The 17,042-nt window shown below is 34.3% G+C and overlaps 1 protein-coding gene across 9 annotated transcripts in view; it reads left to right on the top strand.

Moving 5' to 3' along the window:
- Window positions 1-17,042, top strand: part of SCN1A (sodium voltage-gated channel alpha subunit 1) — a 127,903-nt gene that overhangs the window by 91,495 nt on the left and 19,366 nt on the right. For 8 of the 9 annotated variants that reach the window (XM_040971665.1, XM_040971667.1, XM_040971668.1 and 5 more), the window contains 4 exons: window positions 10,853-10,973; window positions 11,803-11,957; window positions 13,487-13,660; window positions 15,975-16,097. In XM_040971665.1, coding sequence (XP_040827599.1) covers window positions 10,853-10,973; window positions 11,803-11,957; window positions 13,487-13,660; window positions 15,975-16,097 — 573 coding nt within the window. The remainder of the gene's footprint in view (window positions 1-10,852; window positions 10,974-11,802; window positions 11,958-13,486; window positions 13,661-15,974; window positions 16,098-17,042) is intronic. The other variant, XM_040971670.1, reaches the window with a different exon arrangement.

The following is a 17,042-nucleotide window of genomic DNA, read 5'->3' as shown; positions in this document are numbered from 1 at the left end:
ATGTTCAAAAATGCACTTTCTTGGGCATGTCTTTTAATTAATGATGCAATTCATTGAAGGGCTGAATATAGGTAGTAACTATAGAGTGCCATTAGCAATTGGACCTCACCAGACAGAGCCAGCAATGCCTCCAAGTCCTTTTACCAAGATACTCTTCCTGTACTATCTGCGCTTCAGCAGATTTGTTTCTGCATCCTATACTCTTTTAATATTTATTATGGACTGTTCCCGACTATGGTTATCCAAAATTGTAATTGAAGAACATTTTCTTCACATTTAATGTTCCCTGGAAGAATTTTCCAAACCATTGAGAAGGACTTCCAAGGTGCCACATGAGCTAAAGACTTTGAGAAAAAGAAAAATGCTGTATAAACAGAAGTTCATAGCATATACAAAATACTTATTAGAAAAATGAATATATGGGTGATGAACATCAACTCTTGATGCCCTGTGTTAAAAGAAATATTTGCCACCATCGGGACATTTTTTCCATTTAAAACTTTTACCTTTCCTTATACAGATTAAGGAATATATGACAATATTCACCTTAAGCACGTGATTTGAATTGGATGTCAGGTAGTCTCCAGTGCTACCATCTAACCAGAGACCCCATGTACTCTCCTACCCTTACATTTAACCACTTACTAGTGACTGCCAGGTCAACTTTTCCTTGCCCATTTCTCTGAATCTCCACTGCCTACAACCAGTGCTGATAACAGATGGTCTTTCTAAAAGGCAAATATAGCCATAATTCCCTCTTCTCTAACAGTTTAGGATTTGCCCACAGAGCAGTCTATATTATTTAACATGGCCTGTGAGTCCTTACAAAAACTGATGACTCTGAAGGTTCAGCTTCATGGACTAGTCTTCCCTAGCCCTCCTCACCAGCTACACTGATCTTTCATGTCATGAGATTCTTTGTGCTTTCTCAGGTTCTCTTTCTCATATCTGTTCTCTTTATTTACAATATTCTTTCAACCCATTCTGTTTCCCCAATACTCAGCCTCATGCATTGTATCTTTATGCTCACAAAAACCATTTTATTCTACCCCTCCTTCCAAGACTCATACACTTAATAAACCTGTGCTAAACCCTGTTAGAGTGTATGACAGTTGCCTGCTTATCTGTATCTTCTGATTGTGAACCCATGAAGGCAAGAAGCACATTAATTATATTCACAATTTTATTTTGCAGGTCCTGGATTTGATGCTCAGATCATATTAGTACTTTTAAAATATTTATGTATTTATTTGTTACTAGAAAGGCAGATTTACAAAGAAGATAGAGAGCTTCAATTCACTGGTTCACTCCACAAATGGCCATAATGATAGCAGCTGAGCTGATCCAAAGCTAAGACCCAGCATCCTCCTCTGGGTATCCCACATGGCTTAAGGAGCTCAAGGATTTGGCCTATCCTCCCCTGCTTTTCCAGGTCATAAGCATGGAGCTGGATTGGACATGGAACGGCCAAGATGCAAATTGGGATACCGGCATTACAAGTAGAGAATTATGCTATGCCATCTTGCCAGCCTTGCATTAGTATTTTTTCTGATTTGAAAGGTCAAACAGCAATTTTTCCTATTATAAATTACATGATAACATAATGAAAATTGTTACTGGTTATCAAGCAGGTGCATGCCAAACATTTGCCATGTCTTACCATGGTTGAGTGGAACTGTGGTCTTTGTATTTTTTGTTCATTGAGTATTATGGTTGGTGGTGCATTAAGACTGTGATTAGAGAGTCAATTGAAATTATGCTTTGCAAAAAAAAAACAGATAAAAGAAAATGTGATCAATAAACACATAGGTTATCTTGAATATTCTTAAAAACAAAAACAAAACCATATGAATTAAGAAACATTGTAAAACTTAGAAACCTAAATCTTAACGATGTGAAGATAATTCCTTGAAGTCCATAAAATTAGTCATTATGATATCAACTCAGACTTGTCTGACTGTTGAAACAATACTTATAGAATTTCCCTACTCAACAGTTACACAGTAAATGTTGTCATGTAATGTGAAAATTACCCTTGAAAGAACATTAGTTGTGGGCCCCATTGTGTAATGGTTAGCACTCTGGACTTTGAAAGAACATTAGTCCCAGTGCTCAATTCAGCAAGATAAATTTAACAGAGGAAATTACCCTTTTGATTTGCTAATTAGATTTCTAGCTTGGGAATTAAAATTTCACTTCCCAGAATTATTTTGTTTTCTCTTTTTACCTTTTAAGAATTTTCTGATGACCCAATTTATAATGAGATGCTATTTTTTTATAATTAATCAATACAAACATTCATGTTTGATATACTGTAAAGCAGAACTCAGAAAATATTAAATACCTCCATCTTTGCCCCTATCCTACACAAGTGTTGGATGAATACTATAATTTTTCAATTAATAGAAAAAATTAAATACTTGGTAAATATGAATAAAATACTGAAGATCATAGTTCCAGTATATAGATTAATAATGAATGTGTCTAGGGAATGGGTGGACGTAGGAATTGATGAGCTGTTTGATTCTTCCAAGAAGTTACTCTATAGAAAAGCTAAATCTCATTACAATGTCTTTTCCTTTGACATTTTTGCTGCTCTTTTAAGAATTTTTAATAGTGATTATTTTAATTTTTAATGTACCTAGTGTGTACTAAAATATTTAATATTTATTAACGCTATTTTTGAAAAAGAATTTCTCACATATATGACTTTATATTCCTATATGTAATAAACATGCATAATGTATCAATAGTACAAAGCCTAGCTTTAAAATTGAATATATCAGCCTTATACATAGGGACTTGGGTATTATATTTATTACACATTCACATGCATACACACATGAACACACATTCTGTATACTTTTAGCTTTTGTTATTTGTATAAATTTTATAATTTGAACTTTTTAAAACTTCTATCACCATGCTCTCTGTAACAAACCAAATCTTAAAAAAAAAAAAAAAGTATGACCACTGTAAGATTAAGTCAGAGGGCATGAAAAAAAATCATTTAATCATTTACTCTGGAAGAAATAATGTAGAGTCTTTTGTTTGCTTTGCTTTATTTTGCTTCACCCTCAAGGTCAAAGTCATTTGCTGTGCTGGAGAACATTTTTGAAAATCAAGAAATATTGCATAAATCCACTGAGTAGGAAAAATGCTTTTACGATCAGGATTGTAGTTATTAAGTGGTTATTGAATGCCCTGGTGTACAAGGCAAAGTGGATGCCTCAGATATACTGTGGTTTTTGCATTCTCTGAGCTCACACATTAAGTAAGCCTGCCAAAATTATATGAAAAAAAGCAAAAATGACTGTGTAAGTTTATAATTTAGCTATTAGGAGTCATGTGTGAAAACATACATATTTTTCAATGAAACAGATCTCGCAAATTACCAAATTAAAGGTTTATTAATGACAATAATGACTAAAATAGACTTTAAAAATATTTCTTTAGTCTCAAAACTCTAAGAACTAACTACTTTGTTATATTAGTTATGACTTTCTTGTTCTGTTTTTGTATTTGCTTTTCTGTATGAAAACTGAGATTTCTTTAAGAAAGAAGGAGAGAGGTCTCTTGCCATTGTGACAGGAGGAGCTCCAAGGAAGGAAAATACCTGAACCATACTGAGGGCTGAAGCTATTAAGCACCATTTCAGGGAGGGAGACAAATCCAAAATACAACTGAATTTCAATGTAAAAACAAAAAAGAAAAAGACAATTGACCATTTAAAAATATAGTTATTTATTTACTTACTTATTTGTTTAAAAGCAGAGGGACAGAGAGAAAGAGAGAGAAATAGAAAGAGATCTCCTGTCTGCTGGTTCACTTCCCAAATGGGTGCAGTAGTTGGGACTGGGCCAGGCTGAGGCCAGGACTCAGGATGTTGAGCCAGCTTTCCCACATCAGAATCAGAGGCCCTAAATCCCTGGGCCATCTTTGGTTGATTCCCCAGGTGCATTAGCAGGGAGATGAATTAGAAGTAAAATACCTGGGACTCAATCTTGCACTTCAATACAAAATTAACTCACTGTGCCACAATTCTCCTCGTAGACATGCTTATTTTGAAGTAACTAAAAGTTCTTGTTGAGAAAGTTTTAACTTTACTATTATCTGATTTTTATCTGAATTAATGTTTCATGTGCTAATGCAGATGGACTTTGCACACAAATCCAAAGAGCTTTCCTTCATTTTCTGGGTAATAGTGTTGTTAGCACAAATAATGAACAGAGCCACTTCATCTTTGATTTAATAGTAAAGATGTAAAATAATGTTAATAAAAATAATTTTGAGGGTTTACTACAATTTTTAAGTCTTCTTCTAAAGCATAAAGACACATCTAAATAGGGATTTTGAAAATTTGAGTAATACACATGGTAAAGTAATGTATCATAGTTGTACAGACTTCTAAACTTACAGTTGCAGAAAAAAATTAATACTATATAATTTTATTTTTGATGATGTTTACAGAGATGGTTAGGGTGGGAAGGGTCGAGGGTTAAGGGAAAGTGGGAAGTGGATAAGACCATTGTTTCCAAATTTTCTTTTTCTTCTTCCTGTATCTGAGGGAAGGGGGCAGAGAGAAGGGGAGAAGGCACACCCAGCCTCCCAGTCACCTTAGTGTCCGGGAATGGGGAATGGCCCTCTAATGTCATCCCAGGGTCCCTAATGTGGACATGCTCTGAGGGTTCTACTCAAGTGGTTTTGATAGTTCTGAAATGTTGGTCTCACCACTTAAAGGTGAGGAAATCCCTTCAAGGTCCACTGGGTGACACAGTCCAACTTAAAGTCTCCATTTGCTAGATTTTTGCTGTCCACACCAGGCTGGGGTAGTTGACTAATTTTTTCTGCCCTTCATTCACTGCTATTATACCAGATATCCTCTGCAGGTCCAAATGAACTGTCATCACCCTTGCGCATCTACATCTAGGCTACTGAAAAGGTCCAGGTCTGACATATTCATTCCACAGTCAGAAAATACAGTAGCCTTTTAATTGGAAGTCTCTCAGAAGTCATTCCTCACCTGCAACTTATTACCTCACTGGTCCTCCCTCCCACACATCCCTTTGTCCCTTCCCCTTCAATCCATAGTCCCTTCCCACAGGGGCTCATGGGGTGCCTGGTGCCAAATGGCACTAGAATGGGCTGGCCCAATCCTAGCTGGGGGCCTGTAGTACCAAATCCCCTCACATATCTTTAAATAAAGAAAGAAAGAATAAAAAGCAACAGAATAGGCAACTATGCTGGAACACTTGTATAGTTAACACAAATTTGATATTAACCAGGCCCAGAATGCCCGCCAGCTAGTGAGTGCCTTTCTTCCAGCTGAATAGCACTTGTAACCTAGGCTGTTGCCTATAGCTGGGGATATTTTCAAGTGTCCATTGAATACTCATACAAATTAACTATATACTGGATCTGAAAGTAAGCCTCAAGAATTCAAAATAGTGATATCTCATAAGGTATCTGATCACAATAAATTGATAGAATAATTCTAAACACATGAAAATTGGGAAATTTCCACCTAATCAAATCTTAAGTAAAATATATTTGTGTGTCTATGTGTGTACACATACATATAGATACAAAGTAATTTAAAAATAAGAATATTTTACTTAAAAAATCTGGAATAAGAGCAGTCTTTGAATTTCTTACTACTATTAAGACTGATCAAGAACAAATGAAACAAATGTAGCATGCATCTTAATTTGAGAAATTAGAAAAAGAACAAGATTGTGTGAATAAAAATAAGAAATTGAGTTGTTATTATAGCAAGTAATTTCGATTTAGCAAATTATTCTTAAGAAAAAGTCAGTAAAATCCATAAATGGTGGTGACCTCCATCCTATATTTGTACCTGAAATCTATGATAAGGAAAAGAACTCCATCCTGTGATCATGTTATATTTTCAACAAAATGAAGATTGTGCTAGATGGTTCGGGCAAAAACAGATGAAGTCAAAGCAGGAATATTCCCTCCCTTCCCCACCACTGGTCAAAGAAGTAGAAGTCAGAGAAATACACTCTGGCTGGCCCAGGGTAAAGCCAGCACTAGTGTTATACAATGCACATAGAAAGTATGGCAAGGAGCTGTGATCTTTAGTTTAAATGGTGGTTCTTGATTGTTAAGCTAGACAGAAAGTCGAGACTACAGTCTTAAAATTGCAGAGATGTAATTGCACCAATAACAGGTGGTAAGTGACTGAATAGCGCACACAGAACAAATAGAGAATTTAAGAGCCAGATAAATGCGAGCATTTTCTACTTTTCTAAGCTTACTTTGCCTCTCCTTGGGCTGGAGTGTGGCATGAGATTTTCCCAGCCACAGACCCAGACTCTATTAGCTTGTGCAGCCCAAGTAGCCACATCCTCTTGTGAGCTCTGTCATCACATTTTATCTTCCTTAATCCAAGCCTACTCTCCTTGTTGCCTTTTCATTACTCCTAATACCACTTCAGTCTTGGCTTTGAGACTTTCCAAATGTATCATTCCAACCTCCTAAAGATATTAAAGCTAATGTTTTAGAAATAATCTGCTCACTTTAATAGAAGAAATTGTGACCCAGTTATTTGGGCCAAGAGTCACAGACAGTAAGAGATTGATTAAGCCCTAAATTTCTTTTCACCATTGATAGTTTTTGCTTGCTTGTTTGTTTTTTCCCATTACAGTGGCCACATTCAGGGAAGGGATGCAAAAGTGAGGTTGTTGGTAACTCTCGGGTGACTCACCTAAATGGTATCAATGTGTACTTCAAAGATAGAGAGCCTTTTAGTAACAAAGTAACTTGTTTCCAAAGGTCACACAAAGGCTTCTGGTGACAAATGCACTGAAGAAAACATACCTCAAGGCCTTAACTTTCTTTAAAACAGGATAATCAACTGAGAGATGATGACCTAGGTCAGGTGTGACTAAACTATATGATTAATAATGCCCACCTCTTTGATAGATTAGTGGATGTATAGAATGATAATTTATAAATACATGCCAATAAAATCAATAATATATCCAAAGATATTATAGTATGAAATACGCATGTACACAGAAAGTCTATCAAAAGACAACCAGCTTTCAAGTTGAAACTTTTGAACTTTTGGTTATTTACCTATTAGCTGTACGATTTTGCCAAATCACGTATACTAAGATTTACGTTTCTAATCTAACTATTGATGCTTTTCTAAACTCAGCTAAACTCCAATCTTCGTAAGCTGCTTATAAAACAAAGTCAAGCAAAATTTATACTATTCATTTGATGAGATTGGACATATATGTATTTCACATGGCAAAGCTTTCACACTTTGCTGCTCTAGTAAGCATAATGAAGAACTAAGGGTAGCTTAATCTGGAGGAAGAAATGAGCATTTTTCTAAAATGATTCAATATAACAGCCTGTATTGGGCAGAAGCAAATCAAATCATGGAGACTTGCTCCCACAGATTGGCATAGAAAACCTTTTCCCCTAGACAGAACCAAAAAAAAAAAAAAAGAGAGAGACAGATAGAGATTTTGCAAATTGTACTGTATGACATGATGTCAGTTCTTAAAGTTTATATAGTAGAATCCTGAAACACTTTTCCTTACAACCAGAAAAAAAAAAAAAACAAGAAAAACAAAGAAAACCCTCTCTCTTCAATTGGTAACCGCTTCCACTTCTGTCTCCCACATAACTAGGGGTTTTGGTGAACAAATTCCAAACTGTTGAGACTTTTTAATGAATATGTATTAACTTTTTGCCATATTATTTTATTTTATTCAAATAAAAATGAATAAAAATAAATTGCTTGGGCCCAGTGCGGTAGCCCAGTGGCTAAAGCCCTTGCCATGCACGCACCAGGATCAAATGGTGCCAGTTCGTGTTCTGGCTACTCCACTTCCCATCCTGCTTCCTGCTTGTGGCCTGGGAAATCAGTGCAGGATGGCGCAAAGCCTTGGCACCCTGCACCTGTATTGGTGACCTAGAAGAAACTCCAGGGTTTGGATCAGCTTAGTTCTGGCCATTGCAATTGCCTTGGGGATGAGCCAGCAGGTGGGAGATCCTTGTCTCTATTTCTTCTTCTCTTTGTAATTTTGACTTTCCAATACAGAAATAAATCTTTAAGAAATTGCTAGAAGAAATTGCTAGAATTGGAGTTTTACAACCCCTCAACTTATTCCCACAGAAAAGTTACTAAAGCCTCAGTAATCTTTCCTATCACCAAGCAATTTTCCTTCCACTTTAATATCTTCCTTCTAACTTCAGCAAGTATACTGCCACATTTTGATTAAAATGTGATATGGTGCTAACATTTCTTTTTACCTTTTGTAAGAGCTACTTAATGTTTTACACAATACAGATTTGTGAGCCTGGGGTTCAACTCTTCCTCCCACCCTATATCCCCCTGCTACATTTGTCCACCAGCCGTTACAATGGCATAATCATTCATTTCATTGTTATAAGCTTAACTTTATGATATGTAAATATATCATGGCATAACAAGTATAGAAGAAGGCAGAAAATAAAATGACATAGCATAAACATATATTTTAAAATAATAATAGAAATAGTACTATTATACAGTAGTAAAGATGGATGCAGTATTGACTTGTTTTTAAACAGCTCATCTTCTGTTTCATGAATGTGTGAAACGCATGATGGTGGAACATGCCTGCTTGGCTTTATCCTCCAACACTGACATCTAGATCTCCTCAGATCATAGGCCAGAAACCTCTCTTACATAATGAAAAGTGCTCTCCTTAAACTGGAAGATAAACACTGAAAAATCATAATTAAGCTATATATCTCACTATCTGCAAAAGTGTTGTTTCCCCAAATTATGAAAAAATGCTAATGGCAAACCTTGTAGAATGTTATATAGTATTTGCAAGAATTAAATGTTTATGCTTCATGATATCTACCCCTCTAGGTTTTTCAAATTCACTATTACTAGTGAGTGAAAGGTCTCGGTGGTCTTGTTTTTTGTTTCTGTTTATTCATTCGGAAGGTAGTTACAGAATAAGAGGGAAAGAGAGATACACACAGACCTTCCATCTGCTGGTTCATTTCCTTGGATGGTTAAAATGATCAAGTCTGGAACAGGCTGAAGTCAGTAGGAGGAACACTGGATGGCCCACATGTGTGGGTAAAGCCATCTTCTGCTCCTTTTCCAAGGCATTAGCAGGCAGTTGAATCAGAAGTGGAATAGCCAGGTCTCCCAGATGGGATGCCAGTATTCCAGATGGCTTAAGTCCTGTGCCACAATGCCAGCACCTCCCACAGAATATTTACTGATGTCATTTTACTGTACTTTAGGTTTCAAAATACTTGCCAGAAATCGAAATTGTTTAAAATTTACTAAGTTGTGTTTTTACTTTTTTTCATAATTTTAATTGTTTTTATTATTATTTTATGATAGAGTTACTTACATAGGCCCTAGGATTTCCCTTATCTCCTTCCCAAAACCCCCCAACCTAGTTCCCCTATATCATTATTAAAGTAGAGTTCTTCATACACACTCAATATGTCTATCATTGCAGGCGTGGACAATGGCAGAGAGTCCAGAATCCTATTGTCAGGATATAGTAAACAGTTTCATTGTAAGTCCATCTTTGTCTGGAAGTGGAGATGCATACTACATTGTATCCTCACATCTGGATATGTCAGTCTCCATTGCACAGTTATTGTACTTTCCCTCAAATGAAAAGTCATAATACAAAATCAACAATAGGAAGAAAAATAGAAATTTACACTGCCATGAAGTTAAGTAACATGTTGCTAGATATGACAGTCTCCATTACACAGCTACTATACATCCCCTTAAATGAAAATCCACGAAACAAAATCAACAACAGGAAGAAAACAAAGAAATTAACAACACCATGAAGTTAAATAACATGCTACTGAATGATTAATGTGTCACTGAAGAAATGAAAAAGAAAATCAAGAACTTGCTTGAAGAAAATGGTGCTACTGTATGATCTATGAGTCACTGAATAATCAGAAGAAAGTGTTTTGAAGAGATGAAACTAACAAAAACAAAAACATCAAAATCCATGAGATATAGTTTCTGCTGATTTTTGTTGGTGAAATGTCTCTTCTAGACAACAAATAGATGTGTTTTGTATTTAATCCAGTCTACTAATCTATTATGTTTGATTGATGAGTTTAAGCCGTTTACATTCAGGGTTAATATGAATGGGTGGTAATATGGTTCTGTCATTTTAGGAATGGGTTGTTCATTGATTTATTCTTTCGTTGTGATTTTACTGGAATGTTCTCATTTGTCTTTAGTTTTGGTGGGCAAGATTTGTGTTCTGTCAAGGGAACATCTTTCGTATGAGAAGTCTTCAAAATGTTCACTGGATGTGAGTTATGAAAAGCATGGGCTTGAAAACTTGTTGTAGTAATATCAACTAGATTTTGAATTTGTTTTTCCATGAACATTTTGAAGTTTATATTCTCATATAATGACTTTTGTATGAACAGGGTGTGAAATACACAAATATTAACACTTTTATAATAAATCATTCTAAATACCTTAATTGTGAGTCCTAAACATCCTCATTATGAATATTTTATAAACACCTAATATGACAGGAATAAATAGTATTTTCTCATAAAAGAATATACATAAAGTCAAACATCAAAATGAAGAACATATGAAGATTTATCCTTTTAAAGCAGGTGTTTGGATCCTCTACTACACGATTTTCTCTTTCCCCTTTCTGACTCTTACTGGTTCTTCACCTTCTCTCATCCATGAGACACAGGTTAGAGCAGGACAAGTAGCTGATAGCCACTGTAACAGTATAACATAGAAATCTATATTCATTCTTTGTGATTAAAGGAAGTTACTCTTTCATGTCCATTTCATGTTCAGAAACTTAATGAAAGCAGTAGCTCATCAGAAGGTAGCACAGTGGACATTGGTGCACCTGCAGAGGAGCAGCCTGTGGTAGAGCCAGAAGAGACTCTTGAGCCTGAAGCTTGTTTCACCGAAGGTAACAAAAATGACCTTCTATAATCCTTCCTTTCCTGAGCATAGTGGTCCTTTCTTCCCACCTGCTCCCTCCCTTCTTCCCTTCCTACCTTCCTTTCTTCCTATTCCACTTTTTCTATTTCTTTCTTTCTTTTTTCTTCCAACACACTGTTTCTTTTTGCCTCTGCACAAAATTCTTCTCTTGAAAACTAGAATTTTTAGTTCTTCGGAGCAAATATGTGTTTTGTGTTTTTTTTCTTGGAATTCTCCATGGTATTAACAGAGGTCAAAGATACACCTGTTGGTTTAATTCTGATGTTAGAGCAAGTGAAAGCAGTGTGGGGATATCAACATCAAAAGTGTGAAAATCACAATGTAGAGGGCTAAGTTTTGAAAATGATATAAGTCCTTTTAGGAACATCACAAAACCCCTAAATGTTGGATTTTATAGGATGATTTTATTCCAAGTCCTCTTTAAGAGGGTAGTTTTTCATTTATTATTATTCATTCCCATTTTGAAATCATTTTTAGTGCTGCTTCAACAGAATACAATAGGATAATATTATGTAAGGCAATTAGTAATAGTAACTCACTTGTAATTAGTGAGTTTTGGGTGAAGGGATAAAACTGTGTTGCTAAAAGGCAAATATTAGTTGAGGAACCATTAAAAAGTAGAATAATTTTCAAAATGACAACTAATGAATGTGCTGTTACTACTTAAGGTTAACAGCTTTTCCTAACCTGTTGGAGATTACAATTGTCATTAAGAGATGAAGTCAGGACATGCCATCTGGGGCCAGGAGTGCAGCAGAATTATTTTATCTACTCCTGTTTGAACATTATATTTGCAGGTTGTGTACAAAGATTCAAGTGTTGTCAAATCAGTGTAGAAGAAGGGAGAGGAAAACAATGGTGGAACCTGAGAAGAACATGCTTCCGAATAGTTGAACACAACTGGTTTGAGACCTTCATTGTCTTCATGATTCTCCTTAGCAGTGGTGCTCTGGTGAGTGGACACTAAGTAAACACTTTTAGAGCCTTCTAATATAATGATTTTAGTCTTAGTATCCAATACATATTTGGTTATTCCAAATTGTGTCTTCTGCACTATAGATTATATGTGTAACTATGTATGCCTGAAACTACTTTCATTACCAAATATACTTTTATTACATAACAACCTTTTGTTAATTATCAAGTAGTTAAGAAATTCAGAGCCTATACCTTATTCATAAACAAAAATATAAATATGCAATTACTCATAGAAAATAATCATGGGAACCACAATATAGCTAATGAAGATCCTGTGACTGGGAATATATATTCTCTCTCTAAATATATATATCCATATCTGTAGATATGGATATAGATATAGTCTCTTTCCAATTGCGTTCACTATTCTTGTGCTACTGAAAACAATAAATGCTGGTAACAACAAATATTATGCAATATTCTTAAGTGATTAATTTAAGAACTGGTTTCTCTTTATAAAATGTGTTCACTTAATCAGAATCAATTTATATATAAAAATATAAATATAATAGCACTGATCCAGAAGGAGCATGGAGATTCTTTGAGGGATATAGAAAGAGTATCTTAACACTGCCTACAAATTTCTTCAACTTTCATTGTAAATTCTAATACACGCATATGTTTTCCTAAAGGGTTTTTTTTAAAGATTTATTTTTATTATTTTTTTATTGGAAAGGCAGATATACAGAGAGGAGAGACAGAGAGGAAGATCTTCCGTCTGATGATTCACTCCCCAAGTGAGTGCAATGGCCAATACTATGCCGATCCGAAGCCAGGAGCCTCTTTCAGGTCTCCCACGCGGGTGCAGGTTCCCAAAGCTTTGGGCCATCCTCGACTGCTTTCCCGGGCCACAGGCAGGGAGCTGGAAGGGAAGCGGGGCTGCCAGGATAAAACTGGCACCCATATGGGATCCCGGGCGTGCAAGGCGAGGACCTTAACCACTGTGCCACCGCGCCGGGGCCCCTAAAGGGTTTTGTGATAAAGATTTTTTTGTAGACTACTTTAGATAGAAATAATCTTTCAATATTGAAAGAAACATGTACTTAGGAATAGTCTCAAGAAAAACTAATATTAGAATAACACAAAGTATGATTTACATGAAAAATAACATAATCACTACTATCATATATCTCCACAGAAAAATATAACTTAAAATAAGGAAAGGAAGAGGATGGAAGGAATAAAGTAGATTAATTAGTAAAATCTGACTATGTGTTGATCAACCATAACTTTTATAGTGTCAGAATATCTCATTTGTTTTTTCCAGGACCCTTTCTATGAAAAAATAAACAAGCAAAATATAACAAAAATAATATATAATATTAAATTAGTGTGACTGCATTCAAATATAGCATCATGAATTATGCCCAAAGTAAATAATGACATAAAGAATTCTGTCCTAAAGAAATAAATTAATGTATTAGAATAGAAATTACCTTATTTCTTGTGGCTTATAAGAGCAGTAAGAAGTTAATCATGAGGTGTACTTTTTTTTCTTTATAGGCATTTGAAGACATATATATTGATCAGCGAAAGACAATTAAGACTATGTTGGAATATGCTGATAAGGTTTTCACTTACATCTTCATTCTGGAAATGCTCCTAAAATGGGTGGCATACGGGTATCAAACATATTTCACCAATGCTTGGTGTTGGCTGGATTTCTTAATTGTTGATGTAGGTATCTTGATTTTTTTTAAGATACTTTATCTTAATTACACTCTATCTAATATAGTGAGTGTCTGACCTTTGCTTTGGTGATAATATATTTACTTATCTGCTACACTCATAAACTGATAGTGTTATTTTTGGAGAAGATGGATTACATTAATACTGTTTGCACATATTCAGGGGTAAAATGTATAGCAGTGAACTAGAATAGAAAGCATTGTCTCAAAAAAAAAAAAAAAGAATGTATCAGCAGCTTGTAGGCAAAAGGGATGGAATAGGGAACTTCAAATTGGGGTGGAGGGGTAACTAAAGTAGCAAATAATTTGTAACTTAAGTTGTACACTGACAGTAATTTCCCTAGAATGTAGATGACATTCACAGCAAGGCCTCAGTCTACCAAACAGATCTTCACAGAATTCGTGTGTTTAATGACTCTCACTCTGTTTATCCCAGGGCACTCCTAGATGTGTTAATCCAATAGGTAAAATCATGATTCTCTCACTCTCTCTCTCTTTCTTTTAGCATTTATTTGAAAGGCACAAAGGTGGTTATATTCATTATTACTAGTTGGCTTTTAGTATTTATTTCTGAAACATCTTAGAGAATTCTACAGTGAATTTTGTAGCTATACATACGAATGTTTATTTCCAACATCCTCTTTTACTTATTTCATAAATAGTAATCTAACAAAAGAAAACTTTGCAAAAATAATGTCCTATTCATATGGAATTATCAAATGCTAGGCACTTGTATACCGGAGAAGTTACAATTCTGCTTGGATATGAAAATTTGGCAAATTATTTAGAGTTACATACTGAACATTTAAAGATATTACACATAATTCTGCCAAATCATGTGATGTTTCATATTGTATGCATCATGTTATGTCTAATTAGTAAAATCATATTTATCTCTTTAGTATTTCATTATATGAAAATATTAAAATTTTTTCTTCTGCCTTTTTTTTCTACAGAAATATACACTATATTTATCTTTGTAACTAGACATAGGCAACAGCCTAAGTTCAGCAAAAACTTAGTAAAATAAAGGTGGAAAAGCAATACTTTTGTTCTACCTGTATTTTTCCTTGTTATTTATTTCATTTTTCTTTTTAAATAAATTACTTGGGCAATTAAAAAGTTGCAAAGCCTTTAATATTTTTGTTTGACTAGCTTTTTTCTTTTTAAAATTTTATTGTTATTTAAAAGAATAAAATGTGATATTACAGTAGAAGTATACATTGTGTAGTGATCAAGGAAAAGAGAAAAAGTAGCATATCTATCACATCAGATGCTTGTTATTTCTATGGGATAAGAACATTTAGCCATTTCAACACACACAATGCTACAGCTACATGTTGCCTTGCTATGCAAATAAACCATTCCTACTTAATTATAACTTTACAGTCTTTTGACCAATGTCTGCCTTTCCCTAAAACAGCTACTTCCCACCAATGGGAATCACCATTCTACTCTCCACTTCTGTGAGTTTCATGGTTTTAGATCCCACATAAATAACACTAGGTGGTATTTTCTTCTCTATGTTCAACTCCTTTAATTTAACATAAATGCCTTCTAGGTTCATGCATCCATTTTACTGCAAATGACAGGATTTCCTGGGTTTTATTTTTTCTTTCATTAAAGCTGAATGGTATTTCAACATCTATCTACCTGTAAGTGAAATATAAATAAATGCATTTTAAAATTCATTCATTTTTAAAGGACATTTGGGTAGCTCAAAATCAGAGCTTATTATGAACAAAGCTGCAGTGAACATGGAAATGCATATCATTTACGCATCTTGATTTCAGTTGCTTTTGATATATAACCAGCAGTGGGATTGCAATACTATAAATGGTTAATCCTATCTTCAGTTTTGTGAAGAACCTCCAAATTGTTTTTGCAAAATGATTGTACTAATATACATTCCACCAAGAGAATGTAAGGGCTTCCTTTTCACACCTTCACCAACAGTTGCTACTGTGATTTTATATATAGGAAATCCTAAAGATTCCATCAAAAAACTCTGCTAGAGCTAAGATAAAATTCACAAATCCCAGGATACAATATCAGTAGCATTTCTTTCCACTAGGATTTAGTAGTATTTCTATGTAGTATCCTATAACATCAAGAAACTATCTTCTAACTGATGTTTTAAAGCTACTTTCTGTGCACAAAACTGAAAATACCTGCTTAAATTTTTAAGAGATTTAACGAAAATATCTAACCATTCATCTCTTGAATAATCACAAGCAAAGTTGTATGTTTCAAAGCACATTTTGAATGAAACAATTCCATTTACTGTTATTATTTGTATGCAGGTTTCACTGGTCAGTTTGACTGCAAATGCCTTGGGTTATTCAGAACTTGGTGCCATCAAATCTCTCAGGACACTAAGAGCTCTAAGACCTCTAAGAGCCTTATCACGATTTGAAGGGATGAGGGTAAGAATAAGGGGAGAACCTGGAATATTACATTTAGCCCAAATTCAGTTAACTAAACTTAGAAAAAAGAAAGAAAATGCATGCAAAAGGAATGGCAAATTCTTGCAAAAATGCTACTTTATCTTTCTTTATCTGTTGCATATTTACTTCTAGGTGATATATCCAAGAGAACTTAGGCTTCTCTTGAAATGATGTATATCATTTATCTGCTGTGCTCATTAAAATGACTTTATTTCCTAATTCTTCTTGGGAGTTTCCATAAAAACACTGTGTAATGATCTATTAAGAATAAAGTAAATTCTCATTCATGTATTGTAATTTGGGAAGATCTAGCTGTGCTTAATGAGCTTAATAGAAGGAATACGAATCACAAACATGCCTAAGTATCAGTCAAAAAGAAAAATAAGCTCAAATTACCCAAACTTTTGTCTGAATAATGCCAAAGTTTACATTATTTAAATATGTTCAGCTGTAAATATTAAGTGTATTTTAAACTTCTAAAATGTTTATATTTAATACAGCCTCAAAGTGTTAACTACATTAATCTTAATTTTTGTAAATAGAAACTAAAAGATCACATATAAATCTATGCCTTTTGTAACAACAAAGTAAAATATTCGTAATATAATGAGCAAAAATATAATTTTTACTAATTGCATTAATCTTAATTTAAATGTTTATTAGAGTCACACAAGTTTTATATGGCCTATTTGAAAGAAATAATAATGCATTGCCCACTATTCACCACAGATTAGAAATTCTTTAACTTATAATTTTTCATGCCTTTTTAAAAATTATAAAGTACTACTTTATATAACATGCTTGAAAAAGTTCTGTTTTAAAAGTTCACATTTTCTTTTATCCAAACATAGCTACTGAATTGTGTAATTTCAATAGGAAAACATTCCTTTGCTTCCTAGGTTTTTAGAAACTAATTGTATTCCT

This window comes from Ochotona curzoniae, unplaced genomic scaffold (assembly GCF_017591425.1).
Source record: "Ochotona curzoniae isolate NIBS_2020 unplaced genomic scaffold, NIBS_Ocur_1.0 contig_2210, whole genome shotgun sequence".
Taxonomy (NCBI): domain Eukaryota; kingdom Metazoa; phylum Chordata; class Mammalia; order Lagomorpha; family Ochotonidae; genus Ochotona; species Ochotona curzoniae.
Note: the sequence above shows the minus strand (reverse complement) of the source record. Positions and strands in the feature narration are given on the sequence as shown.